Below are 16,166 nucleotides of genomic sequence, written 5' to 3'. Positions count from 1 at the left end.
ACTCCCTGCTGAGCAGAGTCTGATGCGGGGCTTAATCCCAGGACCCCGAGATCGTGACCCGAGCCGAAGGCAGAGGCTTAACCCACTGAACCACCCAGGCGCCCGTAAAATCTTTAAAAAAAAAAAAAGATAATGAGCTAGTTTCAGGTGTAGAGGTTATGCTAGGGAGCTAAGGGAAAGAATCTGATCAAGTCAGCAGGGCAGGAAGGGATACAAGAAGTGGGACAGAATAGTCAAGATTAAGTAGTATTTTCACAAATAAGCAGGGAAGATGAAACTGGTTTTATCAATGAAAAATAAGACACTGTCAGAGCGCCAGGGTGGCTCAGTTGGTTAAGCCTCCAACTCTTGATTTCAGCTCAAGTCTACTCTCAGCATTGTAGGATTCATTCCTGCCCCCCACACCCACCCACTGGAGTCAGCCTCCGGCTCCCATTGGGTGGGGAGTCTGTTTGAGAGTCTCTTCCTCTCCGTCTGCCCCTCCCCCCACTCATGTTCTCTTGTGGGCTCTCACACGCATTCACGTTCTCTCTCTCTCCCTAAAATAAACAAACCTTAAAAAAAAAAAAAGGGAAGACACTGTCATTCCTTTGCTCAAGAATGACAGTACCTTCTTTTTCAAGACTTTATTTATTTACTTGGGAGAGCGAGGGAGACTCTTAAGCAGACTCCCACACTGAGTGTGGAGCACAAGGCAATATGGGGCTCCATCTCAAGACCCAGAGATCATGACTTGAGCTGAAACCAAGAGTTCGATGCTTAACTGACTGAGCCACCCAGGTGCCCCAACACTGTCATTCTTGAGCAAGAACATCATGGTAAAACCAGTATGTTGGGAAGATGAATCTAATGTTTGTGGAAGATGAGTCTAACATTTCCATATATAAGACCGGAGAATAAAAAGACAAAGCAAGAAATTTAGTTGCAGCTTTGGCCTAATTGTAGTCACTTGCTCACAAAGGCCAAGGCAAATGTGGAAGCTGGGAAATGAGGAGAAAGGGGCTGAATCAAGAAAAATTACTATGCTTTTCCTCATGGCTTCATGACATAACATAAGGCCAATGCCATAGCCTCAATGGCTGGCTAACACCACATGGAAAAAATGATATAGCTCTGATCCTACTTGACAAATTATAACTAACATTCTAGTGATTATGTGGTCGTAGGGGCAGAGAGAAGGAAATGGAAATAAGAGAACTCACTAGGTATAGGTGACTCCATTATAACCACTGGAAGGAGGACTGAGTAAGAGATAATTTCATGACTGATGGTCAGTGGCACCATTCTTACATACAAATCAAAACATAAATCAAATAGTCACTTTTATGGGAAAAGGCTTTGGTCTCCCACCTCTCTGACATGCAACCGAAACAAACAAAAGATTACTGCAGAGAAAGAAAAAGATCAATAATAACAATAACTAAATAAATACAGATGTAGATATAGATATACACACATACATACCTAATGTTAAAGGGGATTTTAAATTTCTTGCTGTAAGTCCAGTTATCCAAGGAGATCCATCTGTAGTCAAGGTCATTAAATCTGTAGTACGGATCCTGTTGATAAAAATTATGGCAGACAAATATGCAAAAATAAATAAATTAAATAAACATGAAATAAATTATTAACAATAGCCATTTGTCACCTAAAAATTAATGAACTCTGAGCCTAGGAGTGTAAGCATTTCATATGCTGGCACATGCCATCCTCAAGGCTAAAGCTCCATCCATTTAACTTTCAACAAAGTTAACATGGCTTTCAGATAACAAAAAATACTAAAAAATGTTTTCTTAAAAAATCCAACAAGGGGCACCTGGACGGTTCAGTGGGTTAAGGCCTCTGCCTTCAGCTTGGGTCATGATCCTGGGGTCCTCGGATCGAGCCCCACATCGGGCTCTCTACTAAGTGGGGAGTCTGCTTCCCTCTCTCTCTATGCCTGCTTCTCTGCCTACTTGTGATCTCTGTCTGTCAAATAAATAAAATATTTTTTTAAAAAAGTCTAACAAAATTCCTCAATGAAAGAGCTTTGAGATAGAAATAACATAGTTTCATTATCAATAAGAACATGTATGGAGATGAAGATTAGCTGTCCTTGTTAACACCAAATACAGAACCTCCGAGGTATTAGCAGAAAATAAAAGTCAGACCGTCTGCTGTGAAGCCCTCAGTTTTGTCTTTTTTTTTTTTTTAAGATTATTTATTTATTTATGTCTGAGAGCAAGTGAGCGAGCAAGCAATAGAGGACAGCGGGTAGTGACAGAGAGAGGGGGAGAAGCAGTCTCCCTGCTGAGCAGGGATCCCGATGTGACACTCGATCCCAAGACCCGGAGGTCATGACATAAGCCCCAGGCAGACGCTTAAAGGACTGAGCCACCCAGGTGCCCTGGCCCTCACTCTCTTATAGCCCTTTTATTGTCACCATGCTTATTGCTGCCACTATTCTAGCGGGCCTCAGGGGGGATGGTTCTCCTCTACTACCCAAACATCAGCAAAACGCCCACTCTTTGGATTCACATAGCATTTCCAAAGTTATTTCTCACCAAGCTTTACTAAATGAGCACAAAAAGGACCTCTACAGGAAACACACAGGCAGCATGGATACCATTGAATGGACCAACTTCAGGTTACCTATACTGTCCCAGACCAGGTCAGCAAACTACAACCTATGGGCCACATGCAGCTCACTCACTGTTTCTGTGCAGCCAGTGAGCTAAGAATGGACACATGTCAATAAATAAAGCTTTACTGGAGCACTGCCATGCCTGTTCCTTTACAAATCATACACGGCAGCTTTCATGCTACAACAGCAGAGCTGAGTAGGTATGACAGAGGCCATACAACCCATGATGCCTAAAGTAGTGTCCAGGCCTTTACTGAAAATGGTTGCCAATGTCTACCCCAGGCAACAGGCCTGCTGGGTGTTCACCGATGCTATTCTTACTGAGTGTCCAGCCCTAGATCCTTCCTTTCATAATACTCAGAGATCCTTCTTTTCCTACCCATTTTCTACACTTTACATTCCAGATGAGGACACAGAAAAGAAAGTGGCAAGTGACGCTTTTTGGTCCATCTTTCTGTGAACAACATCACAGCTACAAAGGAAACAGTGCAGTCCTCCCCCACTGGGACGGGACAAAGGGTGATTTCCTCAGGAATTGCATCTCTAGATGGAGAAGGAAAAGCCAACTTTGTCTAACTTCCACAGAAGTTAGGTTGGCACCTGCTCAGAGCACAAGTCAGTAAGACACACTACAACATGGCTGGGTATATGTCAAGATGGAAAGAATAGTACCTGTCAGAAATTGCACCTGACGAAGAAACACTTCATTTTATTTTTAAGATTTTATTTATTTTTAGGTAATCTCTCCACCCAATGTGGGGCTCGAATTCACACCACCACAAACAAGAGTCACATGCTCTATGGACTAAGCCAGACAGAGCCCCTGGAAGAAATATTTTAATAAACTACTAGGGAAGAGTGCAGTTAATGAGATTTAGTAACAACTGATAATCACCAAACTGACTTTTAAGGGCTGATTAACAATGAGGTTTTATTCTACTAAGTAGGGTGTGCCAGGCCCAGCCAACTTGTTTCCTTTTCGGCTCTTCCAACACACACACAGGACTTAAGAGTCCGATGAATAAGCATGGAATAAATATTTAAGGACACAGGTTTAAAGAAGTACCTAATAATTAGCCTGTCCATGTGTCTCCACCCAGCCTTATTTATAACTCTACACTGTGGACTCAGTCCAATCCAGTTAAAAATAACATGAAAAGGAAGGTGTGAAGGCTAATGTAGTTGCAACATGTCATCCTGCTAAGCTGTGGGGCTGACTGATGATCTGGTTTGTGTGGCACAAGTCCCCTTCCTGTCTCTCAGCCTCTTGAAGTAAGCTGCTTGTTGAGTTCGAGAGGACAAGCTTCTCAGATATATTTTTTCTAGACAAATAGAATTTGGAGGTTAAGTTTTTCTTTTACTTGAAAGAAGCCAAAATTTAAAGACCAGAAACTGGGGCACCTGGGTGGCTCAGTCGTTCAGCATCTGCTTTCAGCTCAGGTCATGATCCCAGGGTCCTGGGATGGAGCCCCAAGTCAGGCTCCCTGCTTGGTGGGAAGCCTGCTCCTCCCTCACCCACTCCCCCCGCTGTGTTCCCTCTCTGGCTGTCTCTCTGTCAAATAAATAAATAAAATCTCCAAAAAAAACACCACCAATCAAAAGGCTACATACTATATGACTCCAACTACATGATGTTCTGGAGAAGGCAAAACCACATTAACAGTAAAGAGATCAGTGGTTGCGGGGCACCTTTGCCCTCCCCCCCCCCCAACTCTCTCTCTCTGACAAATAAGCAAATCTTAAAAAAAAAAAAACAACAAACAAACGGGGGTGGGGGGGGAGCAGTGGTTGCCAGGGATTAAGGATTAAGGGGGAGAGAAGTGAACAGGCAGAGCTCAGAAGATTTTGAAGTTAGCGAAATTCCTCTAAATGATACTAAAATGATGAATAGATATAATAAATTTGTCAAAACCCACAGATATACAACACCAAGAGTGAACTCTAATATAAATTATATGCATAGGGTGATAATGATAGGTCAGTGTAGGTTCACTGATGATAACAAATGTACCACTCTGTGGAGGGATATCCTTATGGGGGGCTGTGCCAGTGTGTGGAGGGGGGTATATATGGAAACGTCTGCATTTTCATTCAATTTTGCTGTGAACCTAAAATTACTCCAAAAGATGAAGTCTACTAAAAAAATTTCCTGTAAGGGAAAATATCTTACCTTCCCTAAAATAAAGATTGCAGAAGCTTAGATTACACTTATAATAACTATTCCAAATGCTAAGCAACCAACTTAATTTAGTTCCAAACAGGTCTGACCCCCTTTGCTCATATTAAAACTCTGAGTCCTATTTAAAGCTAACAGCCCAGTCTATCCACTCCTCAAGGATAGCTATTTTTCTGGTCCTTCTGCTTAATTTGTAGTACTCAAACTCACTGCCATGTCTTCTGAAGAAGGAAAGCTTTTCGTGGGAGGGCTCAACTTCCACATCAATAAGCAGGATCTGGAAGACCACTTCAGCAGCTCTGGTCCTATTTCTGAGGTAGTTGTTGTCAAGGACTTACGAGACTCCGCAATCCCAAGGTTTTAATTTCACTACCTTCACCAAACTAGAGCTTGTCTCTGATGCCAGGAGAGCCATGAATGGAGAGTCTCTAGATGGTCACCAGATCCACATGGATCTCTCTGGCAAGTCAGCCAGGGGAACTAGAGGGGGTGATTTTGGGGCCCAGGGGCAAGGTTGCAGTTACTCTAGAGATGGTGGGGACCAAGGCTACAGGAGTGGCAGATACGATGACCTGGAAGATATGAATATGGAAGGCCAGAGTGCTATGACCGCTACACCAGAGGAAATTACAGAGACAATTATGACGAGGGAGATGAGGCGTGTGTACCTAATGTAGACACAGGAATAAAACTTCTGATCCAGGATCATCCTTCCAAATGGCTGTAACTTACAAAGATTTTTAAAGCTACACTGAAACATCTGTTTCAGTGCATCAACTTCTATTTTTGAACTGACTCCCAAGGTAGCTTGTTAAAAGACATTTTAGAAAGCTCAATGTGGTTTTCTTTTTTGGTTTGTGATTTTTTTTTTTTAAAGAATGAATCTTCTTTTTTTAAAGATTTCATTTATTTATTTGACAGAGAGAGACACAGAGAGAGAGGGAACACAAGTGGGGGAGGGGGAGAGGGAGAAGCAGGCTCCCCGCTGAGCAGAGAGCCTGATGTGGGGCTCGATCCCAGAACCCTGGGACCATGACCTGAGCCAAAGGCAGACACTTAATGACTGAGCCACCCAGGCGCCCCTCAATGTGTTTTTTTAACTTTTTTCTGCCATTTAAAGACAAATTCTGGGACATTTGTAGGGTCTGATTATTTTTCCTTTTACCATTTTTTTAGTTTGGGATCTCAGAGTTGCTGGTCCTGCCCCCCCCCCAAAATAAGATAATAATGTGCATTTAGGGACATTTTAAGATTTTATTTATTTATTTATTAACGGAGGCAGAGAGGCAAGCAGAGAAAGGAAGGGAAGCAGGCTCCCTGCCGAGCAGAGAGCCCGATGTGGGGATCAATCCCAGGACCTTGGGATCATGACCTGAGCCCAAGGCAGAGGCTTAACCCTCTGAGCCACCCAGGTGCCCCTTAGGGACATTTTAGAATGTTTATCAGAGGTGGGAAGCAATTTCCAAATGCAAATTTGGATTATAAGAAATCAAGAACATGATGAGAGGTTTGTTTTTTGATTGTTGTTGTTTTAATTCGGGGTCACCACCTTGATTACATAGAAGTTTCCTTAAAACATTTGTGAATATCATTTTTATTTATTACTGGAAGAAAAAATATTCTGTTGTGTCTCATTCAGCATTTAGGATGTCCTTCATAGCACAGATTAAAAAGCTTAAAACTGAAAATAAACAAAAAATAAACAAAATAAAGCTAACAGCAGTTCAGTGTTATACCTGATGACTAAGAAACCATGTAAGTCATTGGAATGCTAAGCAAACCCATGAGCCCTAAAAAACAACAGAAATATCATTTGTTGTCCAAGACAGGTACTCATATAGTCTTATCTTCATCAGAATCATATGCAGTAAATACCATTTACAGAGGAAGAAACTAAAGCTCTGGAAGATTCCACTCCTAAGTCCCACAAGTAAGCAGTACATCCAGGAACCAAATCACCTCAGTCTAACACCAAGGTCTGCATTCTTTCAGCTATCCTCATGCCACACACACCGACACTTTTATATCAGATGATCACCTGACCCAAGGGGAAAGGTATTATCATCATTGCCATCTCGGAACAAAGAGTCCAAGGCTAAAAGTTAAATGAAGTGGCGGAGCACTGATTTAGACCCAGGACATCTAGCTCTAGAGTCCAAACACTTAATCCATTACCCAGTGCTGCCATTATTGTCACAAATGCCACCAACTGTTACAATGTCAGTGCTACCTACCAAGCAGGAACCAGGAGATAAATATGCCATATAAAGCCTGTGCTAGTTATTTATAATTGGCATTTACCATGCTTGCATACGTCAACAAACTATATGGCAACACACCGTACAAAGGACATTATCAGTCTCATTTTCTCTGTAAGTTTCTGAACGCCATCTGTTAGGACTGCCTATAGATACATAAATTCTTTTTTTTTTTTAATTTTATTTATTTATTTGACAGAGAGAGATCACAAGTAGGCAGAGAGGCAGGCAGAGAGAGAGAGAGAGGGAAGCAGGCTCCCCGCTGAGCAGAGAGCCCGATATGGGACTCGATCCCAGGACCCTGAGATCATGACCTGAGCCGAAGACAGCGGCTCAACCCACTGAGCCACCCAGGCGCCCCAGATACATAAATTCTTTAACCAGGTATAGCTTCTCCACTCTCCAATTCTGCTTCAATCCAACACCTGATTAACATATTTTGTATATCTATTATACACTGTATTCCTACAAGAAAGTAAGCTAGGGAAAAGAAAATGTTATTCATAAAATCAGAAGGGAAAGAAAACACATTTATAGTACTGTACTCACTGAAAAAAATCCGAGTATAAGTGGACTCGCCTAGTTCAAACCCATTTTGTTCAGGGATCAATTGTGTATCCTTTACCTATTTCTAAAAGTCCTTAAAATTAGTTGACCTCTTTTTTAAAAAGAAAACAATAAGCTGGGCTGATAGCAGTACAAATGATGAAGCAGGAATGGTTATAAGACACTGCAGGCTGGACCTACAAGATCCAACAAGCAGCAACACAGGTGACAAGAAACAAAAACGGCCTCAAAATTCCAGGTCTCATTCACTGAGAAAATATTGGTGTGTTGTTAGAAACAGATAAAAGAAGAGAAACTAAGGATTGGGAGAATTGAGAAAAGAGGCATTTGTATAGACTGAGTTTCAATATTCCATGAAGACATTCAGGTAGAAGAGTGGAGATAAATTTCCAGCCACAAATCAGCAGAGGACAGAGTTCCAGATTAAGACATCAGAGCAGCTCTAGGCCAGAGCCACAGTTTTGGCACAGACACCAAAACTAAGAGACTTCCAAGAGGCAGAGAACAGAGAAGAAGGGATGTGTAGAGTGACCCTCAGGAACTGCATGCATTTATCAAGAACTTTCAGCAAATGGGATGCTCTGGGTGGTATATTTTGAACAGCACATTGTGCTCATCACTGTTCTCACTGGACATCTTTAGATTAAGACAGTAATTGTTCTCTTTGCTTACTATTTCTTCTTGCCAACAGGCCACATGAGATGTGAAAAGATGTGGGTTGCATCTTTGTCCCCCCAACCATTTAATAGATGCATGACCTTAGGCCATAACTTCTCTGAGCCTCCATCAGTGTAACTAATGATAACCTTCTCCACAGGGCTGCAGTGGGAATTATATGACCAGGTGCACCTGAAAGGGTCAAGGAGAGTGCATTTCACATGGAAGACATTAAAGCACTATTACATGAAGATGAGTTTCATAGTCTAGGTTGACTATATACATGTTCATGTGATAAAGACAACGCCTTACCTAAAGATTCAACTATCAGTTGTTTCTCTGATATCCAGTGTTGGGCCATAAGAAGCAAATCTTCTTATGCCCTAAACACACCCCACAAGGTATCAAATGAAGAAGCATATGTCCAGGTTTAAGAATCAGAATTTTCCAAAGCTGTCTTTAAAAAAAAAAAAGAAGGGGTGCCTGGGTGGCTCAGTGGGTTGAGTGCAATTGCCCTTAAATTGTTTAATTTTTAAGGGCAATTGCACTTAAATTGTTTAAGAAAATAAGGATATATGGGACACCTGGGTGGCTCAGTGGGTTAAAGCCTCTGCCTTTGGCTCAGGTCATGATCTCAGGGTCCTGGGATCGAGTCCCACATTGGGCTCTCTGCTCAGCAGGGAGCCTGCTTCCCTTCCTCTCTCTCTGCCTACTTGTGAGCTCTCTCTGTCAAATAAATAAATAAAATCTTTAAAAAAAAAAAAAGAAGAAGAAGAAGAAGGCTTAAAAACCTCACGGTTTTCTCTTCCCCAAAACTGAATATCTGATTATTTCTGCTCAAATTTAAACTTCAAACTCATTTATCTCCTTAATGCCATACATCATTTTTAAGCAAACTTTTAGAAAACATACAGACCTTCAAAAGATTCTTTTTCTATGTGTGCCTGGGTGGCTCAGTTGGTTAAGCGACTGCCTTCAGCTCAGGTCATGATCCTGGAGTCCCAGGACTGAGTCCCGCATCTGACTCCCTGCTCAGCAGGGAGTCTCCTTCTCCCACTGACCTTGTTTCCTCTCATGCTCTCTCTCTCAAATAAATAAATAAAATCTTAAAAAAAAAAAAAGATTCCTTTTCTACAAGCTTTTGAGATCATTTCACATTATAAAATGATCAAATAAAATCAAATATTCCAGTTTTAAGTCTTTCATAGAAGATGAGTACAGACACCAGAGAAAAGACCTTCTATTTAAGGACAAATTTATATTTGGTCATTTTGGACCACAATCATGAGACTTCTTCCTCTGAAACACAACAAAAATATTCAAATGGGTGATAATGGCATTACAGTTAGAGATCCATAGTAAAATGTTTGAGGATGAAATGGTGTGAAGTCTAGAATTGCTTCAAAATTAGGGGTGGCATAGTGAATGGAGGAAGAAACAAAATGTACTGTGCTGAAGCTGGAGTGATGGATAAATGGGAGTTCACTTTGCTACTCTTTGTAGCTGTTTGAAATGTACCATAACAATAAGTTTTTAAAGTGTATTTACATGACAATTGTCTCTTGGCTACTTCAAGAATACAAAAATGTACATTTATCCACACTAATGCACATATTTTATTAGAATTTATCTGAGTGATAATCGGCAGATTAGGGCCTCCAAGGGCTCATAGGACAGAATGACAGCTCCTAGGACAGAATGATTAAGACTAAATTGTTAGGCACATGTATAGCTACCATGATAGCCTTGACATTTATATTTTATAAACTGACATATCTAAAAAATCTTCTCTGATCATTTGTCCCAGTTACATAAGAAGGATACAAGAGAGTCGTAAAATTTAGAGAATTCCTAAGTATTTGGTGCCTACCAGTTCTTAGTATATGTGTATATTCATATATTTATAAAATGTTTTCATCAATTTTTAAGTGTAGATTTCAAATATGAACACATCTTCATAATGGGAGTCTATGTAGTTATTAAACATTAGTCTAGATTTATACTTACAGACATGTATAGATACAGAATGATGTTCACCATGTATTTTAAATGAATAAGTACTTATAAAACCATTACAGGAATTGATTTCATTTTTATATTATTGTATTTGTATGTACTTAGAAAAATCTGGAAAGACACACATAAACATTTTTATAATGGTTACTTCTGCTTTGTAGTATGTTTTTTATTGTTTTTCCCTTATTCTTTATATTTTATATTTTTGTGCATCGATTTTTTTGTTCAATAAGCATTAAACATTTATAATTCTTTAAAAAATAATTTTAAGAGAGGAAATAAGAAAATTACCAGTATGTGAGAATTTCATACATGAAAAAGTAATGTTTTATATCAGTGAACAAAAGAGAAATTGTTAAATTATGGGATATTAAAAACTAACCATCTGAAAACCTCAAATGGATCAAAATTTTAAATATATAAAGGAATTATAAAGATACAAAAGAGGAAATACATGTAAATATTTACTTATTGGGGTAAGAAGGAATTACTTTCAAAGTAAAATATCGAAGACAGAAACAATCATGAAAGGAAAAAACCTTACAAGATTTCAATATATAAAAGAGACATTTTGGGGGCACCTGGGTGGGTTAAAGGCTCTGCCTGCGGCTCAGGTCATGATCCCAGGGTCCTAGGATGGAGCCCTGTATCAAGCCCTGTATCGGGCTCTATGTTCAGCAGGGACTCTGCTTCCCCTCTCTCTCTGCCTACTTGTGATATCTGTCTGTCAAATAAATAAATCTTTTTAAAAAAATAATAAAAGAGAAATTTTAGAAAATATATAACCAGAAGTCTAATAAATATGTATTTCAGATGAAGAGCCAACACAAAAATAAAGGACATAAGTAACCTGAAATCACCAATAAACATGAAATAAACATAAAATAAAGATGTTCAACCTCACTATAAACTGTGTTTGGTTTTGCTTTTTTTAAAATAATGTCCAAATGGGGCACCTGGGAGTGTATCCCACTCTTGATTTTGGCTCAGGTCATAATCTCAGGGTTCTGGGATTGAGTACCCCCACCCCAGGGGTCAGGCTGCCTGCTCATCAGGGAGTCAGCTTGGGAGTCTCTCTCCTTCTTCCTCTACCACTCCCTCTTCTCGTATGTGCCTGCACCCTCTCTCTAAAATAAATAAATAGTCGGGCCTGGGTGGCTCAGTGGGTTAAGCCTCTGCCTTCAGCTCAGAGGTCCTGGGATAGAGTCCTGCATCTGGTTCTCTGCTCAGCAGGGAGCCTGCTTCCCCCACTCTCTCTCTGCCTGCCTCTCCTAATTGTGATGTTTCTCACTGTCAAATAAATTTTTAAAATCTTTAAAAATAAATAAATAAATAATAAAATAACAAATCATTTTAAAAAATAAGTAAATAAAATAATGTCCAAATCTAGCACCTAAAATGAGCACTCTGATAAAAGAATGGGAATGTTAAACTGTTACAGTTTTTATTATTTATTGAGAAAAACTGTATTGAGAAGCAGGGAGCCAGGAGATCTCTCCCTCTCTCTGTGTCAAATAAATAAATAAATAAATAAAATCTTTAAAAAAGAAGTACAGGGCGCCTGGGTAGCTCAATGGGTTAAGCCGCTGCCTTCGGCTCAGGTCATGATCTCAGGGTCTGGGATCGAGTCCCGTATCGGGCTCTGCTAGGCAGGGAGCCTGCTTTCTCCTCTCTCTCTCTCTGCCTGTCTCTCTGCCTACTTGTGATCTCTCTCTGTCAAATAAATAAATAAAATCTTTAAAAAAAAATAAAAATAAAAAAATAAAAATAAAAAAAAAAAATAAAAAAGAAGTACATATTAAAAGACCAAAAAAGGGGGTGCCTGGGTGGCTCAGTGGGTTAAAGCTTCTGCCTTTGGCTCCAGTCATGATCCCAGGGTCATGGAATCGAGCCCCACATCTGGCTCTCTGGGTTCTCTGCTCAGCAGGAAGCCTGCTTCCCTCTCTCTCTGCCTGCCTCTCTGCCTACTTTGATCTGTCAAACGAATAAATAAAATCTTAAAAAAAAAAAAAAAAGACTAAAACAGTGTATACCCTTATGAATCAGCAATTGCACTTCTAAAAATTGGTTTAAGAAAATAAGGATATATGGAAAACCTGGGTGGCTCAGTGGGTTAAAGCCTCTGCCTTTGGCTCAGGTCATGATCTCAGGGTCCTGGGATGGAGTCCCATGTCCGGTTCTTTACTCAGCGGGAGCCTGCTTCCTCCTCTCTCTCTCTGCCTGTCTCTTTGCCTACCTGTGATCTCTGTCAGATAAAAAAATAAAGTCTTAAAAAAAAAAAAAAGAAAGAAAGAAAATAAGGATATATACTAATTAAAATTTATTTATTTTAAAGATTTATTTTTTTTTTTTTTTTGACAGAGAGAGACGCAGCCAGAGAGGGAACATAAGCAGCAGAAGTGGGAGAGGGAGAAGCAGGCCTCCCACTGACCAGGGAGCCGAATGCGGGGCTCAATCCCAGGACCCTGGGATCATGACCTGAGCCAAAGGTAGATGCTTAACGGCTGAGCCACCCAGGCACCCCACAATAACTAAAATTTAGTTAAAAGGATCTTCATCAAAGAATAGAAAAAATCGAGTCTGGTAACTATCCAACAGTGAGTGATTGATTATAAATGACAGCAAATATATACAACGAAATCAAAAAGAGCCCTTAACCATGGTTTGTAGAAATATGTTTATCGTATACAAAACTATCAAAAATATTCTATACGAAAAAGTAGTTATGCTGTATATTTAAATAATTATCAAAAATGTGTATAGACAGAAAAGTTCTGAAAGAATATAGTGTATTTTAACCCACTGAGCCACCAGGTGCCCCCAAGAATATAGTGTATTTTAAAATTTTAATAGTAGTTATCTCTGAAAGCCAGGTTTCCAGGTTTTCTTCTTCTCACCTATATTTTCTAATTTTGGCATACTGAGAATATCTTTATCTAAAAAAAGAGAAATGTGGGACACCTGGGTGGCTTAGTCAGTTGGGCATCTGCCTTTGGCTCAGGTCACCATCCCAGGGTACGAGAATCTAGTCCGACATCCAGCTCCTTGCTCTACAGGGAGTCTGTTTCTCCCTCTGCCTCCTGTTCTCCCTGCTTGTGCTCTCTCTCTCTCTCTCTCTGACAGATAAATACATAAAATCTTTTTTAAAATTAAAAAAAAAAAAAGCTTTTCAAACTTGCACCACTGAGAATTGCATAGGAAAGCTGAAAACAGTCATAACAAGAGTCCCCTTATCTAAGCACTTAAGATATCAGGCAGCTCCATTCATGCAACTCTATACTCCAAACTCCCAACAGCTTCCCCATTACATGCAGAATAAAAACCAACGTGTTTCCCATGGCTTACAAGATCTGCAGTAGATGCCCTCTTTGAACACATTCCCTTCCCCAAGAGCTCACAGGGCCCTAGTCACACTAACCAGCTTACTATTCCTACAACTTCTCCAGCACGTTCCCATCTCAAGGCCTCTCCCCTCTCCGACTTTTTTCTTTTTAAAACTGATCTTATCAAAAAGATCTCTGCTTAAAAGTTACTTTATCAAGACAGCTATCTTTAACCACTTTATTCTTTATTTTTTTTTTAGATTTATTTATTTATTTGACAGAGAAAGAGAGATCACAAGTAGGCAGAGAGGCAGGAACAGAGAGAAGGGGGAAGCAGGTTCCCTGCTGAGCAGAGAGCCTGATGCGGGGCTTGATCCCACCACCCAGAGACCATGACTGGATCTGAAGGCAGAGGCTTAACCCACTGAGCCACCCAGGCGCCCCTAACCACTTTATTCTAATAGCATTCTTCCCCACCAGCCTTCTACCTCTGCTTCCTCTAATCGACTTTATTTCTTTTCCGTGTACCACCTGCCATTATATTATCTATTAATTTGTTTATTGTCTATCTCCTCCACTGGAATGCCTAATGGAACAAAGAGTTTGTTTTCCTCACCACTCAGTTTCAAGCACTTTAAATAGTGCCTGCTACATTGGAAGTACGGAATACTTACAAAATAATTAGGGGAATGAGTAAATAAATAACTTTGGCCAAGATATGTTTCAAGTTCTTGTGTAAAAACAGTATTTGGCCTTATCTGCTCTAAACGATAGATTTCCTGAAGCCAACACCAAAAGGGTAGTTGTAATAAAGCAGGTGGAGTAACAGCACCATATTAACTCAATAATACTGATGTTGCTGATGATTAGGCCCAGAGTTACCCAATCCCCAAAAGCCTCCCCCCCCCCCACCGACCTCTCACTGCACTACCATTTAAAACCTACATCTTGGGGCGCCTGGGTGGCTCCGTAGGTTAAGCTTCTGCCTTCAGCTCAGGTCCTGATCTCAGGGTCCTAGAATCGAGCCCTCCATAGGGCTCTCTGCTCAGCAGGGAGCCTGCTTCCCCCCTCACTCTGCCTGCCTTTCTGCCTACTTGTGATCTCTCTCTGTCAAATAAATAAATAAAAATCTTCTTTAAAAGGTTTTAAAAATTAAAAATAAAAAAATAAAACCCACATCTTTGAAAAGTGAATTGTGGAAAATCAGAGAAGGCGATGAACCATGAAAGACTGCGACTCTGAGAAACAAACTGAGGGTTTTAGAAGGGGGGGGAGGTTGGGTGAGCCTGGTGGTGGGTATTAAGGAGGGCCAGTATTGCATGGAGCACTGGGTGTGGTGCATAAATAATGAATCTTGGAACACTGGGAAAAAAAATATTTTGATAAGGGGGAAAATAAAATAAATAAATAAATAAAATCTTTTCAGAAAAGAAAAATTTTTTAAAAACCGACATCTACCTTACTGAACTTAAAGTTTTTCTAAGAATTTCTGAATATATTTAACAAACATTATAAATTATTTCCATGAGGAAAAGTGAGTTATTTCATATTCTGAGCAACCTCTTTCTCGTTAGCTAGTAACCAAACCCTGTTTCTTAATATGTAGCCTTGTAACATGAAATAATCATCTGATTTGCTAAAGCCACTAATTATTTCTCACTGCCCTTAATTTTTCAGTAAAATGAAGCAAGGAGAGACCCTGCAAAATAAACACAGGCACTCTCAAAGCATGTGTGAGGGAAGCCTCAGGGAACCAAGGTCTGCTGTAGCCTATGTCACAAGTAGTTTGTTAACTAAAAGTAGTTAAAGTACCCAAATTTGAAAATTAGTTATTTTAAAAAAGATAAACTGGACTATGGTCAGTGTCATTTACAAGGTTCACTTCCTTTCTGATACACATTTCTTGAAGAAAAGCTCATGTATACAAGATCAGAAATTCTGCATAACCCTACTTGATGATGCCATCATTTAAGTAAACTGTGAATGATATTCCCCATAGTCAACCACAGGAATATCATAATTTTTCACACCACCACGGTAAGCGTAGTACAGTTGAGAACCCAGACTGTGGAATGGAGTCTGGCCAGCCTGGGCTAGAATTCCACTTCTGCCACTTAGTTGCTGTGCGATCTGGAGTAAATTCTCTACCTTCTCTGGTCTCCCTAACTCCGTATTATCCATAAAACGGAGATAAGAAGATCTACTCTTGTAGAGATGTTCTTGGGGCTGGTAAAATGTATCAAAAACATTTTGTCCCAGGCAAGAACGACTGAGGAATGGGAATGGAACAGTGCACAAAAACAGTGGAAGGTGTTAAAGTCTGGAAAAGCTCTCAACTTCTCTGCACACAGGCAGCCAAAGAGGAAACCGTCCTCCACAAGGAAATCTATAAATTGGAAGATCTCTTAACACACACACACAATGTGCCTTTCTTCATATCCCAATCAGCCTTAAAAATTATCTAGCCTTTACACTAGCACTAATAATCCTAAGCTTACGCTTGTATGTCTCATTCTCCTTATCTTAGGAGGGTTGCATCAATCCCA

General features: G+C 40.1%; 1 protein-coding gene across 4 annotated transcripts in view; it reads right to left on the bottom strand.

The window, feature by feature from the left end:
- MANBA (mannosidase beta) overlaps positions 1 to 16,166 on the bottom strand; it is a 121,770-nt gene that overhangs the window by 104,852 nt on the left and 752 nt on the right. For 2 of the 4 annotated variants that reach the window (XM_082728982.1, XM_082728984.1), the window contains exon 2: positions 1,465 to 1,559. In XM_082728982.1, coding sequence (XP_082585108.1) covers positions 1,465 to 1,559 — 95 coding nt within the window. Of the gene's footprint in view, positions 1 to 1,464; positions 1,560 to 5,009; positions 5,032 to 12,393; positions 12,565 to 16,166 lie in introns of those variants that run through there. The other 2 variants (XM_082728985.1, XM_082728983.1) reach the window with 2 other exon arrangements.

The sequence above is a fragment of the Mustela nivalis genome (assembly GCF_964662115.1).
Source record: "Mustela nivalis genome assembly, chromosome: 4".
In the NCBI taxonomy this organism is placed as follows: domain Eukaryota; kingdom Metazoa; phylum Chordata; class Mammalia; order Carnivora; family Mustelidae; genus Mustela; species Mustela nivalis.
The sequence above is the reverse complement of the archived record's forward strand: the minus strand, read 5'-3'. Positions and strand labels throughout refer to the sequence as shown.